At 43.0% G+C, this 23,448-nt stretch overlaps 1 protein-coding gene across 8 annotated transcripts in view; it reads right to left on the bottom strand.

The window, feature by feature from the left end:
• Positions 1–23,448, bottom strand: part of GRIN1 (glutamate ionotropic receptor NMDA type subunit 1) — a 134,026-nt gene that overhangs the window by 89,451 nt on the left and 21,127 nt on the right. For all 8 annotated transcript variants that reach the window (XM_082263901.1, XM_082263900.1, XM_082263904.1 and 5 more), the window contains exon 3: positions 4,750–4,926. In XM_082263901.1, the coding sequence (XP_082120027.1) occupies positions 4,750–4,926 (177 nt within the window). The remainder of the gene's footprint in view (positions 1–4,749; positions 4,927–23,448) is intronic.

Genomic DNA, 23,448 nt, shown 5'->3' with positions numbered 1-23,448 from the left:
AACAAGCCCTTAATGTCTTTTACTGTATGTTTGGGAAATAATTTGAAAATAGTTTCTAAGTTGTGTGTTATTCAAGGCTGATCCATCTTTTTTGTTAAGATAGTTCTTGTTCGTGTCATATGGTAAATGTTGGGATTATGTTTTATTTAAATGTTATATAGTCATGCTTAATTGAATGATTGGAGTTATGCTTTAAACTTTTTAATTTTATTGAAAATCTCTCACTTTGTAACAGACATTTTTGTTGCCGAGGATGTAAATTTCCTCCCGTTGTTTCTGAGTTGTGAGAATATTTTTGGTCGCACAGTATTTTGCTATTCTGAGATATTTCTTTCCTGAGTTTGCTTTCCTGTTATGTATACATCTGTTTCCTACTATGTATATATTATGTCCATTAAATATTACATGAACTGTATATTATTAGTTGGTCTTGGAAACTAATGTTACATCCTCTTTATGAGCTGTATATAAGCTATCCTGACCAGAATGCTGTTGAATACAGACTAAAAGACCATACCTGTCTTAATGTCTCATTTCTAAGTGCTCGTAAATTCTTTACAGGTTGAAGGGAGGCTGGCCTGCAAAAGCGTACCTACCAAGGGGTATTAACTTTCAGTAAACTAAAGCCAACTGCAAAATATATATTTGAATTTAAAAAAAATATTCAGACTTATTGATTTTTTTACAATTTTTTTTATTAGACCGATATTTATGACACGCTTTGTGTTTTTGGTACTTTATATGTTTTATTATTACATGAGGGAGAGGCTCCTGTCACAAATCTACCCCACACCTAGAAGTACCAGATATTCCTCTGAGCCCTCAGTGGCCAAATAGAGCTGCAAAGAATTTAAAGGAAGGCGAGAAGTAGCATCTGGGGAAGGATGAAGTTAAGGGTCCATTCACACTAGTGCGACTTGTCAGGCGACTTGGTCGCTTGACAAGTCGCGGTCGGTCGCTCGCCATTGAATAGCACAGGACCCGTTCTAATAGGAGCGTCACAAGTCGCTCTGACTTAGAAAAAGGGTCCTGTACTACTTTGGGGCGACCTGGAGGTGACTTGCATTGACTTCAATTATATTCACATTGAAAATATATATATTGACTTCACAGATCGCCCCACAAAATCCTGTCGCGGCAGTGTGAATGGGCTCTTAGTAAAGCTGCTGCTGTTGGATGACAGTGTTTGCAAAACAACTGTGTAGGAAATTAAAGTGAACCTGTATTCCATTTTAAACTTTTAAATAAAAAAAAGTTCAGATGTCTGCTATTAACTTTTTTTGTGCCCTCTCTGATTTAGTTTTACTTTCTTATTAGGGACTGATTTTCCCTGGCTAGGCCTTGCCCACTACAGTCAATGTGTCCAATGAACATGGCTTGTACTGGCCACTGAGGCACTGGAAAGAGGGATGGTAGGTGGTTGGGCTTAGCCATCAAGTCAGAGAACCCCAGTAATCAATGAAACTAAAATGAAGAGGCACAAAAGAAGCTATATTATAAAAGTTATATTGTAAAGGTTATAAAGGTCAATTTAGACCTGCTTTAACTACTTGCTACCACCCGCCGCAGATGTACTGCTGCAGGCTGGCTCCGCTGCGCGAACCGCTGTACCTGTACGGCGGTTGGCACGAGCACTCCTGGGGGAGTGCGCACTGCCGGAGGTGCATTCCCCCCCCCCCCCCCCATTAGGCAGCGGGGAAGCCGATCCCCGTGGAGAGAGAATGACGGTCTGCTATTGTAAACACAGCAGACCATTGTTCTCTCTGGAATGAACACAGAGCGCCTGTGATCCTCCTATTTAGGAGCACAGGTCTCTGTGTTGATTCCACAAGCCCATCCCCCTCACAGTTAGTAAATACCCCCCCCCCCCCCCAGGCTTCACACTTAACCCTTTGATAGCCCCTGAGTTAACCCTTTCCCTGCCAGTGTCATTATTACAGTAACAGTGCATATTTTTAGCACTGATTACCGTAGTAATGTCACTGGTCCCCCCAAAAGTGTCAATAATGTCAGTTAGGGGTCCAATCTGTCCGCCGCAATGTCGCAGTCACACTACAATTCGCTGATTGCTGCCATTACTAGTAAAAAAATAAATAAATAAAAATGACTTAAATCTTTCCCCTAGTTTGTAGACGCGATAACTTTTGCGCAAACCAATCAAAATACACTTTTTGTTTTTTTTTTTTACCAAAAAATATGTAGCAGAATACAAATTGGCCTATAAGGATGAAAAAATTGATTTTTGAATTTTTTTTTGGGGAATGTTATATTGCAGAAAGTGAAAAATATTGTTTTTTTTTCCAGAATTGTTGCTATTTTTTTGTGTATAGTGCAATAAATAAAAATTGCACAGGCGATCAAATACCACCAAAAGAAAGGTCTATTTGTGGTAAAAAAGGACATCAATTTTATTAGGGTACAGCATCGCACGACCATGCAATTGTCCGTTAAAATAACGCAGTGCCGAATTGCAAAAAATGGCCTGGCAAAACCTTCCGGGGCTGAAGTGGTTGACCAGTTCAGCTCTCACACCTGTACACTTCTATGAATCAGAAACATTTTTACAGTTGCTTTGGACCTGTTTATTTAGGAAAAGCTTTGTCTTTACTTCAGATAACAAAGTAATACATATATAATTTTTAGGAAAAATAAGGATTTCTTTTCCATCATGTTGCAAAAATTACATGTTTTTTTAACAATTCACAGACATAAGAAGGTTAAAAAAAATGAAAAAGACACTACTTTGATTATTGTTAGATTAAAAGAATTGTTACAGTAGATAAAAATTATATATTTTTTTTATAATTTGTCCTAAACTCGGTTTCTGGTAAAAAGCATTGCAAAATAATTGTGTTTTTTTTTAAATTTGACACTAAAAAAAAAGAATGAACAAAATGAATAAAAACAAAAAAAAAGTTCAAATATTACTGATTAGAAAAAAAGAAATAAACAAAAAAAATATCAGGAAGGTAAATGTTAAAGGGAAAAGGGAAAGAAGAAGTTAGATGGGGCTGTTCAGGGTTATTAAGGGGTTGAATCGGAACAAATTTATTCTAAAAACCTTGTCAGGTTGCTTTAGCTGACATTATATCATCATATAGTGAAGCCCATCCCTTTGATCTGCGGATTCATAAAATAGGATAAATACAAAAGTAAAAAAGGGGTTCATTTACTAAAACTGCAGAGTGCCAAATCTGGTGCAGCTTTGCATAGAAACCAATCAGCTTCCAGTTTTTTTTTTTTGTCAAAGTTTAATTGAACAAGCTGAAGTTAGAAGCTGATTGGCTACCATGCAAAGCTTTTGCACTTTCCAGTTTTAGTAAATCAACCCCAATATATCTCTATATCTGAACAGTGTTTATGAACATTGTGTTCAGGGGTCTGTTTTTTATTTTTTTAACAGCAGCAACTTGTATTGTTGCACCTAAACAGCAACTCTGGGCTATCAGTTTGACAAGCAGGTAAATGTGAAGGGGAGGGGGCACAGAAAGGCAGACGGACGGGGTATATTACACACACCGTTTTCTTCAATCAAGTTTTTTGGCCATATGTAGCATGCCCAGTGTCCACAACTGATTATTAATCTAAAATGAAGTAAAGGTCCACTTTACCTACATGTACATAGATGTGTCATTTTTCTTTTCACAATATTATTTGACAGTTTGCTAACTTAATTTTTAATTTATTTTTACTTTATTTCTCTTTTACCATTTACATTTTGTGCACGCTCTATCAACTGCTTCTACATTTAATCTAGTAAAAGACAGTTTATAAATACAGGAGCAAAATACATAACTATAATATTGCCCTTAGCAACCAATTTCATTTTTGTTTTTAATTTTTCCTGGTGACAAATAGTCATCTTAGGAGCCATAGACAAGAACAGGCAAAAACATAAAAGGCTCAAAAATCTACCAGTTGTAAAAGTTAAGGTACCTTGGCTACTTGGCTCCTGAGATTCGCCAAGACAATCATTTTACCACACTGGAAAAATTACAGCTGCAGTTTAATTAGTTGTTATGGCCAATGCTTTCATGGTCCCTCTTCTAATGCTTATTGATACAGTCGGACCTCTAGTTCATAAAGTCTGTGTTTGGTTTCTGCAATGTTCACCTAATGTACGGCAGCAGCTTGCTAAGCAGTGCAAAAATCTCTACAAATTTTGGTCTGTCCCTAGTTTAGTACATTGCATCTTCTCCAGGAGCTGAGCAGCCAGCGGGGATTCAATCTATCGCATGAGCCATGTCAGCAAAGCGGTGCTTAGCGCGTGTCAGATGGAGATGTGGGCGGATGATGTTGATGTCAGCGGTGGGAGCTCGCAGAGAAGCTGCATTGTACAGATACTGGCAGAAAGACTCTAATATTCATCGTTAGCCAATTCAACTAAGCTGCTGGTCCGTCAGGGTGCCTACCGTTTAATATATCCTTTGTACATCTACTTATTTTTTTTGGTTTATTCCTGTGTTATAATTAGGTTTGCAAAGCTCCAGGCTATTCCCTTTTATTGATTGATTTAAGGAGATTTTGGCCCTCGGCAAAGCATGTGAGATGAAACTAGTACAAAGGTTTGTCAGGTGCTAGTGAGACAGTCTAGATGTTTCAGCATTATGTTTGTCATGTTACGATGAAAAGAGAAATATGTTTCAACGTACAAGAATCTACATACATTGAGCAATCTGAGGAGAACTGGTTATCACAAAGAAGAAATATAAAACAACATGAATTTCATTGTGATGTCCACATACTGACCTTGGATTCTTTCTCTTCTAAGAGGGTCTCCAGCTTCTTCTGGGCTGCCCGGCCCTCGTGGTCCTCACTCACAATGAGAATGACGTGATTCCAGCCAAAGATACGCATCATCTCAAACCAGACCAGAGCCTGGTGCGAGTATGGTGGGACAGTGCGGAGAAAGGACAGATGGATGCTCTGCAATCAGAGAATTTATATTTTAGACTATATTCATTAAAACATAGAATACATTAAAGGAAAACTATGGTGTATTCTGAGAGTTTCACATTAGAGCAGTATTAGGCAACCTTGGCTCTCCAGCTGTTGTAGAACTGAAAGTCCCATGAGGCACTGAAAGACAGCTGCAGGCATGCCTCCCCAAGGCAGAGGCATGATGGGATTTGTAGTTTCAGCACAGCTGGAGGGCCAAGGTTGCCTACCTCTGCATTGAAGATATACACCAATTAGACATAACATTATGACCACTGACAGGTAACATGAATAACAATGAGTATCTTGTTACAATGGCATCTGAAAGTGGGTGGGATATATTAGGTAAAAAGTAAACATATTGTCCCTGAAGCTGCTGTGTTGAGAGAAGAAAAAATAGGCAAGTGTGAAGACTTTAGTGACTTTGACAAGGGCCAAAGTGCATTGGCTAGACGACTGGGTCAGAGCAACTCCAAAACTGCGTTCTTGTGGGATGTTACTGGTCTCCAGTGGTCAGGACTAGGGTTGAGCGGACACCTAGATGTCCGTGTTCGACGGGTTCGGCCGAACTTTAAAAAAAAGTCCGGGTCCGTGTCCCGGACTTTTACCGAACTTTTCCCGGACACCGAACCCCATTGAAGTCAATGGGGACCCGAACTTTAAGGCACTAAAATGGCTCTAAAACACCAAAGGAAAGGGCTAGAGTGCTGCAAATGGCAGCAAAACGTAATTAAGAGCATGGCAAGTGCTCTGCAAACAAATGTGGATAGGGACATAACTTAAAACAACAAAAAAAAACAGAAAAATAAAACAATGTTCTTCTTCATCTCTGAAGGACGAGGCCCATATGGAGTAGGAGGGAGGTTGAGGTGGTGGTGGATGTGGCGGTGACATAGGCGTGCGCACAGGGTGTGCTGGGTGTGCCTGGGCACACCCTAATCACCTAGGGCACATAGCATTGCCAGTGAGGAGATGGGAAAGATCTCCCTGGGACCTGCTCTGCTCTATTTCTCCTTGCCTACAGGTACATGGCCCCGATACATTACTCTCCCTGCTGGCAAACACATGCATGTGTATTTCAACTTTGGGGTGCACACCTTAATGCAATAGGCTGCGCACACCTATGGGTGGTGTAGGTGGAAGCGGCGGTGGAGGAGGACCAGGGCCGGATTAACAGCATCATGGGCTTGGTGCTGAGGATTTTGAAGGGCCTTAAGGGCCGTGCCTTGCCATGCACCCAGAGGAGGAAGGGTGCAGCCATGCATGCCTAATTCAACATGGGATGCTGTCTCTGAAGCCCATAAACACATCCATGCATCGCCAACTGTCCCTCCTTGTCCGGCCTTCACGCTGTGTGGGGAGGTTCTGAGGGTGCTGCCTGGGGAAGCGAGCATAGAAGCCAGACTTCTGTGTTTACAAGTGACAGAAGAGCGGTAACAGTGAATATGGCCAACCCGGGGCCTATATAAAAGGTAGGGGCCTGGAGCTGCAGCTCCAATAGCCCCTACATTAATCTGGCCCTGAGGAGGAGGACGAGGTAGCCAACACTGCTTCTTTTCAAAAATTTTAAATGAGGGTACACCCCAAAAGAGTGAGAAAGAGCAAAAATGGAACAATGGGTGGGTAAGGTCGGTATCCATTGCTATTCTGCATAAGGTACGGAAAAGTCCCGTGGGATCCATGCCTGGTTCATTTTAATGAACGTGAGCTTGTCCACATTGTCTCTGGACAGGCGGCTGCGCTTGTCTGTTATAACGCCCCCAGCCGTGCTAAATACCCGTTCAGATAATACACTGGCTGCAGGGCACGCCAGCACCTCCAAGGCGTAAAGGGCAAGCTCAGGCCATGTGCCCAATTTGGAGACCCAGAAGTTGAAGGGGGCAGACCCGTCATTCACTACATGTAGGCGTGTGCACACATACTGCTCCACCATGTTGGTAAAATGCTGCCTCCTGCTAAGACGTTCCATCTGAGCTGCTGGTGCTGCTGTTTGTTGTGGCGTGCTGACAAAGCTTTTCCACATTTCGGCCATGCTAACCCTGCCTTCTGAGGTGCTGGCGGTGCCCTGGTTGCGTTGGCGACCTCCTCCTCCTCCTCCTCTGCCTTGTGCTTCCACTGTGGCCCCGCTGTCAGATGGGAATGCCAGCAGCATGGCGTCTACCAGCGTGCGCTTGTACTCGCGCATCTTGCGATCGCGCTCCAGTGAGTGAATTAAGGACGGTACGTTGTCCTTGTAACGGGGATCCAGCAGCGTGGCCACCCAGTAATCAGCACAAGTTAGAATGTGGGCAACTCGGCGGTCGTTGTGGAGACACTGCAGCATGTAATCGCTCATGTGTGCCAGGCTGCCCAGAGGCAACGAAAGGCTGTCCTCTGTGGGAGGTGTATCGTCCGTGTCCTCTGTATCCCCCCAGCCACGCACCAGTGATGGCCATGAGCTGGCCTGGGTGCCACCCTGCAGTGAACATGGTTCCATCTCCTCCTCCAGCTCCTCCTCCTCCTCATCCTCCTCATCCTCCAGAACTGTGCCCCTGCTGGACAATTGCGTCCCTGGCGTTTGCGTGTGCAGGAACCCACCCTCGGAGCCCCTTGCGAATGACTGCCCTGAAAGCCTTGGAAATGTTACCTCTTCATCCTCCTCCTCCTCCTCATCCTGTGCCACATCCTCTTCCATCATCGCCCGAATTGTTTTTTCAAGGAGGCATAGAAGTGGGATAGTTAAGCTGAGAACGGCGTCATTGCCACTGGCCATGTTGGTGGAGTACTCAAAACAGCGCAACAAGGCACACAGGTCTCGCATGGAGGCCCAGTTAAATTAAATAGCGGAATAGAAAATATGATCCAAAAAAAGTGTATGTATATCACACGTACACAACCACACTGGGCCCCAATTACTATTGTTTGTACCCCTAAAAGGCTAGATGAGGAGTAGGGGGAGTATGGAACAGGCAGCACCCTCAAACCTTCAGAAGTATGAGATGAACCCCAAAAACTTGGAAAGGTGGATCTCTCTCACACGTACCAACACAGACTATCCCCCAATTTAACTGATCCCCAAAGGTTTTTGATTAAATAGCGGAATAGAAAATATGATCCAAAAAAAGTGTATGTATATCACACGTACACAACCACACTAGGCCCCAATTACTATTGTTTGTACCCCTAAAAGGCTAGATGAGGAGTAGGGGGGGTATGGAACAGGCAGCACCCTCAAACCTTCAGAAGTATGAGATGAACCCCAACAACTTGGAAAGGTGGATCTCTCTCACACGTACCAACACAGACTATCCCCCAATTTAACTGATCCCCAAAGGTTTTTGATTAAATAGCGGAATAGAAAATATGATCCAAAAAAAGTGTATGTATATCACACGTACACAACCACACTAGGCCCCAATTACTATTGTTTGTACCCCTAAAAGGCTAGATGAGGAGTAGGGGGAGTATGGAACAGGCAGCACCCTCAAACCTTCAGAAGTATGAGATGAACCCCAACAACTTGGAAAGGTGGATCTCTCTCACACGTACCAACACAGACTATCCCCCAATTTAACTGATCCCCAAAGGTTTTTGATTAAATAGCGGAATAGAAAATATGATCCAAAAAAAGTGTATGTATATCACACGTACACAACCACACTAGGCCCCAATTACTATTGTTTGTACCCCTAAAAGGCTAGATGAGGAGTAGGGGGGGTATGGAACAGGCAGCACCCTCAAACCTTCAGAAGTATGAGATGAACCCCAACAACTTGGAAAGGTGGATCTCTCTCACACGTACCAACACAGACTATCCCCCAATTTAACTGATCCCCAAAGGTTTTTGATTAAATAGCGGAATAGAAAATATGATCCAAAAAAAGTGTATGTATATCACACGTACACAACCACACTAGGCCCCAATTACTATTGTTTGTACCCCTAAAAGGCTAGATGAGGAGTAGGGGGGGTATGGAACAGGCAGCACCCTCAAATCTTCAGAAGTATGAGATGAACCCCAAAAACTTGGAAAGGTGGATCTCTCTCACACGTACCAACACAGACTATCCCCCAATTTAACTGATCCCCAAAGGTTTTTGATTAAATAGCGGAATAGAAAATATGATCCAAAAAAAGTGTATGTATATCACACGTACACAACCACACTAGGCCCCAATTACTATTGTTTGTACCCCTAAAAGGCTAGATGAGGAGTAGGGGGGGTATGGAACAGGCAGCACCCTCAAACCTTCAGAAGTATGAGATGAACCCCAACAACTTGGAAAGGTGGATCTCTCTCACACGTACCAACACAGACTATCCCCCAATTTAACTGATCCCCAAAGGTTTTTGATTAAATAGCGGAATAGAAAATATGATCCAAAAAAAGTGTATGTATATCACACGTACACAACCACACTGGGCCCCAATTACTATTGTTTGTACCCCTAAAAGGCTAGATGAGGAGTAGGGGGAGTATGGAACAGGCAGCACCCTCAAACCTTCAGAAGTATGAGATGAACCCCAACAACTTGGAAAGGTGGATCTCTCTCACACGTACCAACACAGACTATCCCCCAATTTAACTGATCCCCAAAGGTTTTTGATTAAATAGCGGAATAGAAAATATGATCCAAAAAAAGTGTATGTATATCACACGTACACAACCACACTAGGCCCCAATTACTATTGTTTGTACCCCTAAAAGGCTAGGAGTAGGGGGAGTATGGAACAGGCAGCACCCTCAAACCTTCAGAAGTATGAGATGAACCCCAACAACTTGGAAAGGTGGATCTCTCTCACACGTACCAACACAGACTATCCCCCAATTTAACTGATCCCCAAAGGTTTTTGATTAAATAGCGGAATAGAAAATATGATCCAAAAAAAGTGTATGTATATCACACGTACACAACCACACTGGGCCCCAATTACTATTGTTTGTACCCCTAAAAGGCTAGATGAGGAGTAGGGGGAGTATGGAACAGGCAGCACCCTCAAACCTTCAGAAGTATGAGATGAACCCCAACAACTTGGAAAGGTGGATCTCTCTCACACGTACCAACACAGACTATCCCCCAATTTAACTGATCCCCAAAGGTTTTTGATTAAATAGCGGAATAGAAAATATGATCCAAAAAAAGTGTATGTATATCACACGTACACAACCACACTAGGCCCCAATTACTATTGTTTGTACCCCTAAAAGGCTAGATGAGGAGTAGGGGGGGTATGGAACAGGCAGCACCCTCAAACCTTCAGAAGTATGAGATGAACCCCAACAACTTGGAAAGGTGGATCTCTCTCACACGTACCAACACAGACTATCCCCCAATTTAACTGATCCCCAAAGGTTTTTGATTAAATAGCGGAATAGAAAATATGATCCAAAAAAAGTGTATGTATATCACACGTACACAACCACACTAGGCCCCAATTACTATTGTTTGTACCCCTAAAAGGCTAGATGAGGAGTAGGGGGGGTATGGAACAGGCAGCACCCTCAAACCTTCAGAAGTATGAGATGAACCCCAACAACTTGGAAAGGTGGATCTCTCTCACACGTACCAACACACAGACTATCCCCCAATTTAACTGATCCCCAAAGGTTTTTGATTAAATAGCGGAATAGAAAATATGATCCAAAAAAAGTGTATGTATATCACACGTACACAACCACACTGGGCCCCAATTACTATTGTTTGTACCCCTAAAAGGCTAGGAGTAGGGGGAGTATGGAACAGGCAGCACCCTCAAACCTTCAGAAGTATGAGATGAACCCCAACAACTTGGAAAGGTGGATCTCTCTCACACGTACCAACACAGACTATCCCCCAATTTAACTGATCCCCAAAGGTTTTTGATTAAATAGCGGAATAGAAAATATGATCCAAAAAAAGTGTATGTATATCACACGTACACAACCACACTAGGCCCCAATTACTATTGTTTGTACCCCTAAAAGGCTAGATGAGGAGTAGGGGGAGTATGGAACAGGCAGCACCCTCAAACCTTCAGAAGTATGAGATGAACCCCAACAACTTGGAAAGGTGGATCTCTCTCACACGTACCAACACAGACTATCCCCCAATTTAACTGATCCCCAAAGGTTTTTGATTAAATAGCGGAATAGAAAATATGATCCAAAAAAAGTGTATGTATATCACACGTACACAACCACACTAGGCCCCAATTACTATTGTTTGTACCCCTAAAAGGCTAGATGAGGAGTAGGGGGAGTATGGAACAGGCAGCACCCTCAAACCTTCAGAAGTATGAGATGAACCCCAACAACTTGGAAAGGTGGATCTCTCTCACACGTACCAACACAGACTATCCCCCAATTTAACTGATCCCCAAAGGTTTTTGATTAAATAGCGGAATAGAAAATATGATCCAAAAAAAGTGTATGTATATCACACGTACACAACCACACTAGGCCCCAATTACTATTGTTTGTACCCCTAAAAGGCTAGATGAGGAGTAGGGGGGGTATGGAACAGGCAGCACCCTCAAACCTACAGAAGTATGAGATGAACCCCAACAACTTGGAAAGGTGGATCTCTCTCACACGTACCAACACAGACTATCCCCCAATTTAACTGATCCCCAAAGGTTTTTGATTAAATAGCGGAATAGAAAATATGATCCAAAAAAAGTGTATGTATATCACACGTACACAACCACACTAGGCCCCAATTACTATTGTTTGTACCCCTAAAAGGCTAGATGAGGAGTAGGGGGGGTATGGAACAGGCAGCACCCTCAAATCTTCAGAAGTATGAGATGAACCCCAAAAACTTGGAAAGGTGGATCTCTCTCACACGTACCAACACAGACTATCCCCCAATTTAACTAATCCCCAAAGGTTTTTGATTAAATAGCGGAATAGAAAATATGATCCAAAAAAAGTGTATGTATATCACACGTACACAACCACACTAGGCCCCAATTACTATTGTTTGTACCCCTAAAAGGCTAGATGAGGAGTAGGGGGGGTATGGAACAGGCAGCACCCTCAAACCTTCAGAAGTATGAGATGAACCCCAACAACTTGGAAAGGTGGATCTCTCTCACACGTACCAACACAGACTATCCCCCAATTTAACTGATCCCCAAAGGTTTTTGATTAAATAGCGGAATAGAAAATATGATCCAAAAAAAGTGTATGTATATCACACGTACACAACCACACTAGGCCCCAATTACTATTGTTTGTACCCCTAAAAGGCTAGATGAGGAGTAGGGGGGGTATGGAACAGGCAGCACCCTCAAACCTTCAGAAGTATGAGATGAACCCCAACAACTTGGAAAGGTGGATCTCTCTCACACGTACCAACACAGACTATCCCCCAATTTAACTGATCCCCAAAGGTTTTTGATTAAATAGCGGAATAGAAAATATGATCCAAAAAAAGTGTATGTATATCACACGTACACAACCACACTAGGCCCCAATTACTATTGTTTGTACCCCTAAAAGGCTAGATGAGGAGTAGGGGGGGTATGGAACAGGCAGCACCCTCAAACCTTCAGAAGTATGAGATGAACCCCAACAACTTGGAAAGGTGGATCTCTCTCACACGTACCAACACAGACTATCCCCCAATTTAACTGATCCCCAAAGGTTTTTGATTAAATAGCGGAATAGAAAATATGATCCAAAAAAAGTGTATGTATATCACACGTACACAACCACACTGGGCCCCAATTACTATTGTTTGTACCCCTAAAAGGCTAGGAGTAGGGGGAGTATGGAACAGGCAGCACCCTCAAACCTTCAGAAGTATGAGATGAACCCCAACAACTTGGAAAGGTGGATCTCTCTCACACGTACCAACACAGACTATCCCCCAATTTAACTGATCCCCAAAGGTTTTTGATTAAATAGCGGAATAGAAAATATGATCCAAAAAAAGTGTATGTATATCACACGTACACAACCACACTAGGCCCCAATTACTATTGTTTGTACCCCTAAAAGGCTAGATGAGGAGTAGGGGGAGTATGGAACAGGCAGCACCCTCAAACCTTCAGAAGTATGAGATGAACCCCAACAACTTGGAAAGGTGGATCTCTCTCACACGTACCAACACAGACTATCCCCCAATTTAACTGATCCCCAAAGGTTTTTGATTAAATAGCGGAATAGAAAATATGATCCAAAAAAAGTGTATGTATATCACACGTACACAACCACACTAGGCCCCAATTACTATTGTTTGTACCCCTAAAAGGCTAGATGAGGAGTAGGGGGAGTATGGAACAGGCAGCACCCTCAAACCTTCAGAAGTATGAGATGAACCCCAACAACTTGGAAAGGTGGATCTCTCTCACACGTACCAACACAGACTATCCCCCAATTTAACTGATCCCCAAAGGTTTTTGATTAAATAGCGGACTAGAAAATATGATCCAAAAAAAGTGTATGTATATCACACGTACACAACCACACTAGGCCCCAATTACTATTGTTTGTACCCCTAAAAGGCTAGATGAGGAGTAGGGGGGGTATGGAACAGGCAGCACCCTCAAACCTTCAGAAGTATGAGATGAACCCCAACAACTTGGAAAGGTGGATCTCTCTCACACGTACCAACACAGACTATCCCCCAATTTAACTGATCCCCAAAGGTTTTTGATTAAATAGCGGAATAGAAAATATGATCCAAAAAAAGTGTATGTATATCACACGTACACAACCACACTAGGCCCCAATTACTATTGTTTGTACCCCTAAAAGGCTAGATGAGGAGTAGGGGGGGTATGGAACAGGCAGCACCCTCAAACCTTCAGAAGTATGAGATGAACCCCAACAACTTGGAAAGGTGGATCTCTCTCACACGTACCAACACAGACTATCCCCCAATTTAACTGATCCCCAAAGGTTTTTGATTAAATAGCGGAATAGAAAATATGATCCAAAAAAAGTGTATGTATATCACACGTACACAACCACACTGGGCCCCAATTACTATTGTTTGTACCCCTAAAAGGCTAGGAGTAGGGGGAGTATGGAACAGGCAGCACCCTCAAACCTTCAGAAGTATGAGATGAACCCCAACAACTTGGAAAGGTGGATCTCTCTCACACGTACCAACACAGACTATCCCCCAATTTAACTGATCCCCAAAGGTTTTTGATTAAATAGCGGAATAGAAAATATGATCCAAAAAAAGTGTATGTATATCACACGTACACAACCACACTAGGCCCCAATTACTATTGTTTGTACCCCTAAAAGGCTAGATGAGGAGTAGGGGGAGTATGGAACAGGCAGCACCCTCAAACCTTCAGAAGTATGAGATGAACCCCAACAACTTGGAAAGGTGGATCTCTCTCACACGTACCAACACAGACTATCCCCCAATTTAACTGATCCCCAAAGGTTTTTGATTAAATAGCGGAATAGAAAATATGATCCAAAAAAAGTGTATGTATATCACACGTACACAACCACACTAGGCCCCAATTACTATTGTTTGTACCCCTAAAAGGCTAGATGAGGAGTAGGGGGAGTATGGAACAGGCAGCACCCTCAAACCTTCAGAAGTATGAGATGAACCCCAACAACTTGGAAAGGTGGATCTCTCTCACACGTACCAACACAGACTATCCCCCAATTTAACTGATCCCCAAAGGTTTTTGATTAAATAGCGGAATAGAAAATATGATCCAAAAAAAGTGTATGTATATCACACGTACACAACCACACTAGGCCCCAATTACTATTGTTTGTACCCCTAAAAGGCTAGATGAGGAGTAGGGGGGGTATGGAACAGGCAGCACCCTCAAACCTTCAGAAGTATGAGATGAACCCCAACAACTTGGAAAGGTGGATCTCTCTCACACGTACCAACACAGACTATCCCCCAATTTAACTGATCCCCAAAGGTTTTTGATTAAATAGCGGAATAGAAAATATGATCCAAAAAAAGTGTATGTATATCACACGTACACAACCACACTAGGCCCCAATTACTATTGTTTGTACCCCTAAAAGGCTAGATGAGGAGTAGGGGGGGTATGGAACAGGCAGCACCCTCAAATCTTCAGAAGTATGAGATGAACCCCAAAAACTTGGAAAGGTGGATCTCTCTCACACGTACCAACACAGACTATCCCCCAATTTAACTGATCCCCAAAGGTTTTTGATTAAATAGCGGAATAGAAAATATGATCCAAAAAAAGTGTATGTATATCACACGTACACAACCACACTAGGCCCCAATTACTATTGTTTGTACCCCTAAAAGGCTAGATGAGGAGTAGGGGGGGTATGGAACAGGCAGCACCCTCAAACCTTCAGAAGTATGAGATGAACCCCAACAACTTGGAAAGGTGGATCTCTCTCACACGTACCAACACAGACTATCCCCCAATTTAACTGATCCCCAAAGGTTTTTGATTAAATAGCGGAATAGAAAATATGATCCAAAAAAAGTGTATGTATATCACACGTACACAACCACACTAGGCCCCAATTACTATTGTTTGTACCCCTAAAAGGCTAGATGAGGAGTAGGGGGGGTATGGAACAGGCAGCACCCTCAAACCTTCAGAAGTATGAGATGAACCCCAACAACTTGGAAAGGTGGATCTCTCTCACACGTACCAACACAGACTATCCCCCAATTTAACTGATCCCCAAAGGTTTTTGATTAAATAGCGGAATAGAAAATATGATCCAAAAAAAGTGTATGTATATCACACGTACACAACCACACTGGGCCCCAATTACTATTGTTTGTACCCCTAAAAGGCTAGATGAGGAGTAGGGGGAGTATGGAACAGGCAGCACCCTCAAACCTTCAGAAGTATGAGATGAACCCCAACAACTTGGAAAGGTGGATCTCTCTCACACGTACCAACACAGACTATCCCCCAATTTAACTGATCCCCAAAGGTTTTTGATTAAATAGCGGAATAGAAAATATGATCCAAAAAAAGTGTATGTATATCACACGTACACAACCACACTGGGCCCCAATTACTATTGTTTGTACCCCTAAAAGGCTAGATGAGGAGTAGGGGGAGTATGGAACAGGCAGCACCCTCAAACCTTCAGAAGTATGAGATGAACCCCAACAACTTGGAAAGGTGGATCTCTCTCACACGTACCAACACAGACTATCCCCCAATTTAACTGATCCCCAAAGGTTTTTGATTAAATAGCGGAATAGAAAATATGATCCAAAAAAAGTGTATGTATATCACACGTACACAACCACACTAGGCCCCAATTACTATTGTTTGTACCCCTAAAAGGCTAGGAGTAGGGGGAGTATGGAACAGGCAGCACCCTCAAACCTTCAGAAGTATGAGATGAACCCCAACAACTTGGAAAGGTGGATCTCTCTCACACGTACCAACACAGACTATCCCCCAATTTAACTGATCCCCAAAGGTTTTTGATTAAATATCGGAATAGAAAATATGATCCAAAAAAAGTGTATGTATATCACACGTACACAACCACACTGGGCCCCAATTACTATTGTTTGTACCCCTAAAAGGCTAGATGAGGAGTAGGGGGAGTATGGAACAGGCAGCACCCTCAAACCTTCAGAAGTATGAGATGAACCCCAACAACTTGGAAAGGTGGATCTCTCTCACACGTACCAACACAGACTATCCCCCAATTTAACTGATCCCCAAAGGTTTTTGATTAAATAGCGGAATAGAAAATATGATCCAAAAAAAGTGTATGTATATCACACGTACACAACCACACTAGGCCCCAATTACTATTGTTTGTACCCCTAAAAGGCTAGATGAGGAGTAGGGGGGGTATGGAACAGGCAGCACCCTCAAACCTTCAGAAGTATGAGATGAACCCCAACAACTTGGAAAGGTGGATCTCTCTCACACGTACCAACACAGACTATCCCCCAATTTAACTGATCCCCAAAGGTTTTTGATTAAATAGCGGAATAGAAAATATGATCCAAAAAAAGTGTATGTATATCACACGTACACAACCACACTAGGCCCCAATTACTATTGTTTGTACCCCTAAAAGGCTAGATGAGGAGTAGGGGGGGTATGGAACAGGCAGCACCCTCAAACCTTCAGAAGTATGAGATGAACCCCAACAACTTGGAAAGGTGGATCTCTCTCACACGTACCAACACAGACTATCCCCCAATTTAACTGATCCCCAAAGGTTTTTGATTAAATAGCGGAATAGAAAATATGATCCAAAAAAAGTGTATGTATATCACACGTACACAACCACACTGGGCCCCAATTACTATTGTTTGTACCCCTAAAAGGCTAGGAGTAGGGGGAGTATGGAACAGGCAGCACCCTCAAACCTTCAGAAGTATGAGATGAACCCCAACAACTTGGAAAGGTGGATCTCTCTCACACGTACCAACACAGACTATCCCCCAATTTAACTGATCCCCAAAGGTTTTTGATTAAATAGCGGAATAGAAAATATGATCCAAAAAAAGTGTATGTATATCACACGTACACAACCACACTAGGCCCCAATTACTATTGTTTGTACCCCTAAAAGGCTAGATGAGGAGTAGGGGGAGTATGGAACAGGCAGCACCCTCAAACCTTCAGAAGTATGAGATGAACCCCAACAACTTGGAAAGGTGGATCTCTCTCACACGTACCAACACAGACTATCCCCCAATTTAACTGATCCCCAAAGGTTTTTGATTAAATAGCGGAATAGAAAATATGATCCAAAAAAAGTGTATGTATATCACACGTACACAACCACACTAGGCCCCAATTACTATTGTTTGTACCCCTAAAAGGCTAGATGAGGAGTAGGGGGAGTATGGAACAGGCAGCACCCTCAAACCTTCAGAAGTATGAGATGAACCCCAACAACTTGGAAAGGTGGATCTCTCTCACACGTACCAACACAGACTATCCCCCAATTTAACTGATCCCCAAAGGTTTTTGATTAAATAGCGGAATAGAAAATATGATCCAAAAAAAGTGTATGTATATCACACGTACACAACCACACTAGGCCCCAATTACTATTGTTTGTACCCCTAAAAGGCTAGATGAGGAGTAGGGGGGGTATGGAACAGGCAGCACCCTCAAACCTTCAGAAGTATGAGATGAACCCCAACAACTTGGAAAGGTGGATCTCTCTCACACGTACCAACACAGACTATCCCCCAATTTAACTGATCCCCAAAGGTTTTTGATTAAATAGCGGAATAGAAAATATGATCCAAAAAAAGTGTATGTATATCACACGTACACAACCACACTAGGCCCCAATTACTATTGTTTGTACCCCTAAAAGGCTAGATGAGGAGTAGGGGGGGTATGGAACAGGCAGCACCCTCAAATCTTCAGAAGTATGAGATGAACCCCAAAAACTTGGAAAGGTGGATCTCTCTCACACGTACCAACACAGACTATCCCCCAATTTAACTAATCCCCAAAGGTTTTTGATTAAATAGCGGAATAGAAAATATGATCCAAAAAAAGTGTATGTATATCACACGTACACAACCACACTAGGCCCCAATTACTATTGTTTGTACCCCTAAAAGGCTAGATGAGGAGTAGGGGGGGTATGGAACAGGCAGCACCCTCAAACCTTCAGAAGTATGAGATGAACCCCAACAACTTGGAAAGGTGGATCTCTCTCACACGTACCAACACAGACTATCCCCCAATTTAACTGATCCCCAAAGGTTTTTGATTAAATAGCGGAATAGAAAATATGATACAAAAAAAGTGTATGTATATCACACGTACACAACCACACTAGGCCCCAATTACTATTGTTTGTACCCCTAAAAGGCTAGATGAGGAGTAGGGGGGGTATGGAACAGGCAGCACCCTCAAACCTTCAGAAGTATGAGATGAACCCCAACAACTTGGAAAGGTGGATCTCTCTCACACGTACCAACACAGACTATCCCCCAATTTAACTGATCCCCAAAGGTTTTTGATTAAATAGCGGAATAGAAAATATGATCCAAAAAAAGTGTATGTATATCACACGTACACAACCACACTAGGCCCCAATTACTATTGTTTGTACCCCTAAAAGGCTAGATGAGGAGTAGGGGGGGTATGGAACAGGCAGCACCCTCAAACCTTCAGAAGTATGAGATGAACCCCAACAACTTGGAAAGGTGGATCTCTCTCACACGTACCAACACAGACTATCCCCCAATTTAACTGATCCCCAAAGGTTTTTGATTAAATAGCGGAATAGAAAATATGATCCAAAAAAAGTGTATGTATATCACACGTACACAACCACACTAGGCCCCAATTACTATTGTTTGTACCCCTAAAAGGCTAGGAGTAGGGGGAGTATAGAACAGGCAGCACCCTCAAACCTTCAGAAGTATGAGATGAACCCCAACAACTTGGAAAGGTGGATCTCTCTCACACGTACCAACACAGACTATCCCCCAATTTAACTGATCCCCAAAGGTTTTTGATTAAATAGCGGAATAGAAAATATGATCCAAAAAAAGTGTATGTATATCACACGTACACAACCACACTAGGCCCCAATTACTATTGTTTGTACCCCTAAAAGGCTAGATGAGGAGTAGGGGGAGTATGGAACAGGCAGCACCCTCAAATCTTCAGAAGTATGAGATTGTGTTCACTGTACCCCACAAAGATTGAGTTCACTGCACCCCACAATGATTGTGTTCACTGCACCCCACAAAGATTGTGTTCACTGCACCTCACAAAGATTGTGTTCACTGTACCCCCCAAAGATTGTGTTCACTGCACCCCACAAAGATTCTGTTCACTGTACCCCACAAAGATTGTGTTCACTGCACCCTAAAAGGATGTTGTTCACTGCACCCCACAAAGATTGTGTTCACTGCACCCTAAAAGGATGTTGTTCACTGCACCCCAAAAAGATTGTGTTCACTGTACCCCCCTAAAGATTGTGTTCACTGCACCCCACAAAGATTGTGTTCACTGCACCCCAAAAAGATTGTGTTCACTGTACCCCCCAAAGATTGTGTTCACTGCACCCCAAAAAGATTGTGTTCACTGTACCCCCCAAAGATTGTGTTCACTGCACCCCACAAAGATTCTGTTCACTGTACCCCACAAAGATTGTGTTCACTGCACCCCAAAAAGATTGTGTTCACTGTACCCCCCCAAAGATTGTGTTCACTGCACCCCACAAAGATTCTGTTCACTGCACCCCACAAAGGATTTTGTTCACTGCACCCCAAAAAGATTGTGTTCACTGCACCCCAAAAAGGATTTTGATCACTGCACCCCAAAAAGGATGTTGTTCACTGCACCCCAAAAATGATTTTGTTCACTCCACCCCAAAAAGATTGTGTTCACTGCACCCCACAAAGATTGTGTTCACTGCACCCCAAAAAGATTGTGTTCACTGTACCCCCCAAAGATTGTGTTCACTGCACCCCACAAAGATTCTGTTCACTGTACCCCACAAAGATTGTGTTCACTGCACCCCAAAAAAGATTGTGTTCACTGCACCCCAAAAAGGATGTTGTTCACTGCACCCCAAAAAGGATGTTGTTCACTCCACCCCAAAAAGATTGTGTTCACTGCACCCCACAAAGATTGTGTTCACTGCACCCCAAAAAGATTGTGTTCACTGCACCCCAAAAATGATTTTGTTCACTGCACCCCAAAAAGGATTTTGTTCACTGCACCCCAAAAAGGATGTTGTTCACTCCACCCCAAAAAGATTGTGTTCACTGCACCCCAAAAAGATTGTGTTCACTGCACCCCACAAAGGATTTTGTTCACTGCACCCCAAAAAGATTGTGTTCACTGCACCCCAAAAAGGATGTTGTTCACTGCACCCCAAAAAGGATTTTGTTCACTGCACCCCAAAAAGATTGTGTTCACTGCACCCCACAAAGGATTTTGTTCACTGCACCCCACAAAGATTGTGTTCACTGCACACCAAAAAGGATTGTGTTCACTGCACCCCAAAAAGATTTTGTTCACTGCACCCCAAAAAGATTGTGTTCACTGCAGCCCAAAAAGATTGTGTTCACTGCAGCCCAAAAAGATTGTGTTCACTGCAGCCCAAAAAGATTGTGTTCACTGCAGCCCAAAAAGATTGTGTTCACTGCAGCTCACACACAGAAAAATGGATGTGGATCACTGACACCTGCCTATCTCCAATCCCACACCACACAGCAATATCGATTGTAGTTTGTAGAACACAGTTTCCCTAAAATTCAGCAGACTCTGTCCCTAACAGGATTGAGAAGAGATCGTAGATCAGGATTGAGTGCAGATTCACCCCACCCCCCACACAGCAATATCGATTGTAGTTTGTAGAAGACACTGACCCTATAATTCAGCAGACTCTATCCCTAAAATGCCTACAACTCGCCCTGCCTAAACACTCCGACCTGTCCCTCAATTCTATCCGGACACAAATGGTTTTTTCCTGCCTATCTGTCCCTAATCAGCAGCCAGCACATTGATGTGTGCTCTGTCCCTTAGCTAAGCAGCAGAATGACGCTGCTGCGGCGGCTGCCTCGAACTTATAAAGACTTGGTCACATGCTTCAGACGGCCAATCACAGCTACTAAGACATTTGCAGGCATGGCTGGGATGGCTTAAGGCACACCAGTTAAACGATTGTTGATTGGCTGTTGAAAGCCCGCCATGAAAAGAGCGCCAAAGCATGCAAAACCCGGAAATAAAACGACCGAACACGGATTTTTACCCGAACATACAGTAAAGTGTCCGTGTCCGTGTTCGGGTAAAAAAAATCCAATTATTCGGTACGAACACGAATAATACAGTCCGTGTTCGCTCAACACTAGTCAGGACCTACCAGAAGTGATTGAAGAAAGGAAAACCAGCGAACTAGCAACAGGGTCATGGGCGGCCAAGGCTCACTGATGCATGTAATAATTATGTCTCAATACGCACAGCCTAAATATCTTTCTAAGAACTATACAAATCAATAAAAAATGTAGGTGTATAATACTGCACCCTCTTCCACAAAAATAGATATACAAAAATAAGTGTAGAGCAACACTAAAATGTGATATACTATCAGTGTGTACTTTAAACTTTATATATATATATATATATATATATATATATATATATATATATATAAAATACAATATTAAATTCTTAGTCCATACAGAATAGCCAAAAAAAGAAAAATAACAGTCCAGCACTCTATCAAGTGCAATTGATGACCAACTATCTTCACTTCTTCACATGACTTGTGCACCTCCACCAACCAGGTGATAAACCTGCTCACCTCAAGTGAGCTCAAAATAAGCTCATCTGTATCCTCCAAATGGCAATCTCTGCAGACCCTTTACAGTATTCCTTTACTCTAGACTCTAGATCAGAGATGTCAAACTCAATTTCATCCCGGGCCGCATCAGCATTATGGTCGCCCTCAGAGGGCCGGTTCTATCTGTAGCCCACCGCTATCAGAAGTCAAGAGCCCCCACCCTCCCTTACATCACAGTGCATCCCCGTTACCATGTGCTGCTTCTGAGAAGAAGATGGAGGCAGAGCTGGGAAGCAGCAACTGTAGGGTCTGGAAGAGGGCTGGAGTCAGCTGCTGGAGTCAGCTAAATGCTGAGACCAGTGGAGGCAGAGAGGAGGGGGTGCTGCGGCTGCACAGAGAGGTGCAGGATCTGTAGGAAGAGTTGTGTCCTCCTCTCTGCTGCCAACTGCTAAGTTGGGGGGGGGGGTGTTCCTCTCTGCAGCTGCAGGGGGAAGCACAGGATCTGGCAGAGGAGTTCTGTCCTCTCTGCTGCCGTCTGCTGAGACAATGTGGGGGCAGAGATGAGGGAGATTCAGCAGCTGCAGGAGACACTCAAGGGCCACATGAAATGGCCTGGAGGGCCGGATTCGGCTCGCGGGCCTTGTGTTTGACACCTGTGCTCTAGATGGGTATACCCTCCGGTCCCAAGTGAACTCGTGTAACATCCAACATAAATCATATGGAACAAAAAGGCAAAAACATACTGCTCTTCATTTCTAAAAGATTTATTAAAACCCCAGCCAATATAAAACACTCACAAGATAAAAATAACAGATGCGCTTTGTAAATGTATTTGCCAACTTGCTCACAACTACACACACAAACAGCGGTGGCGTGACGTCATGGGCTCGTGTGCTCCTTCTGCTCGGCTCAGCACGTTGCACCCTCTGATTGGGCTTCTTCAGTAGATGGGGAGCCAACTTACCCAAGCCCTTAAATAGCCATTAACCACATCCCCATGGTTACACTATACACACCTCCTCACACGGGAACCGGAAGTGATGTGTTCAGTGAAAACTGTTTCCTCCTAACCCCGGAAGCATCACAGTATCGTGAACTAACTAATGGGGACACAAACTAGAACCATTCATTTACCTAGCAAACTAAATAGAACTCCCCATTATTATATAACTTATACAAACTCTTCTGGATGCATTTCAAAATTAAATATTAAAAATACATTTCATTTTGTTTACACACAGATAAAAAAAATCTTCCCCTAAAAATAAAATTATATCAAATATGTATGAAAGGCAGCAATATTTCAGTTA

The sequence above is a fragment of the Pelophylax lessonae genome, assembly GCF_965119305.1.
Source record: "Pelophylax lessonae genome assembly, chromosome: 7".
NCBI classification, from domain to species: domain Eukaryota; kingdom Metazoa; phylum Chordata; class Amphibia; order Anura; family Ranidae; genus Pelophylax; species Pelophylax lessonae.
This window is presented reverse-complemented; position numbering and strand designations above follow the sequence as displayed.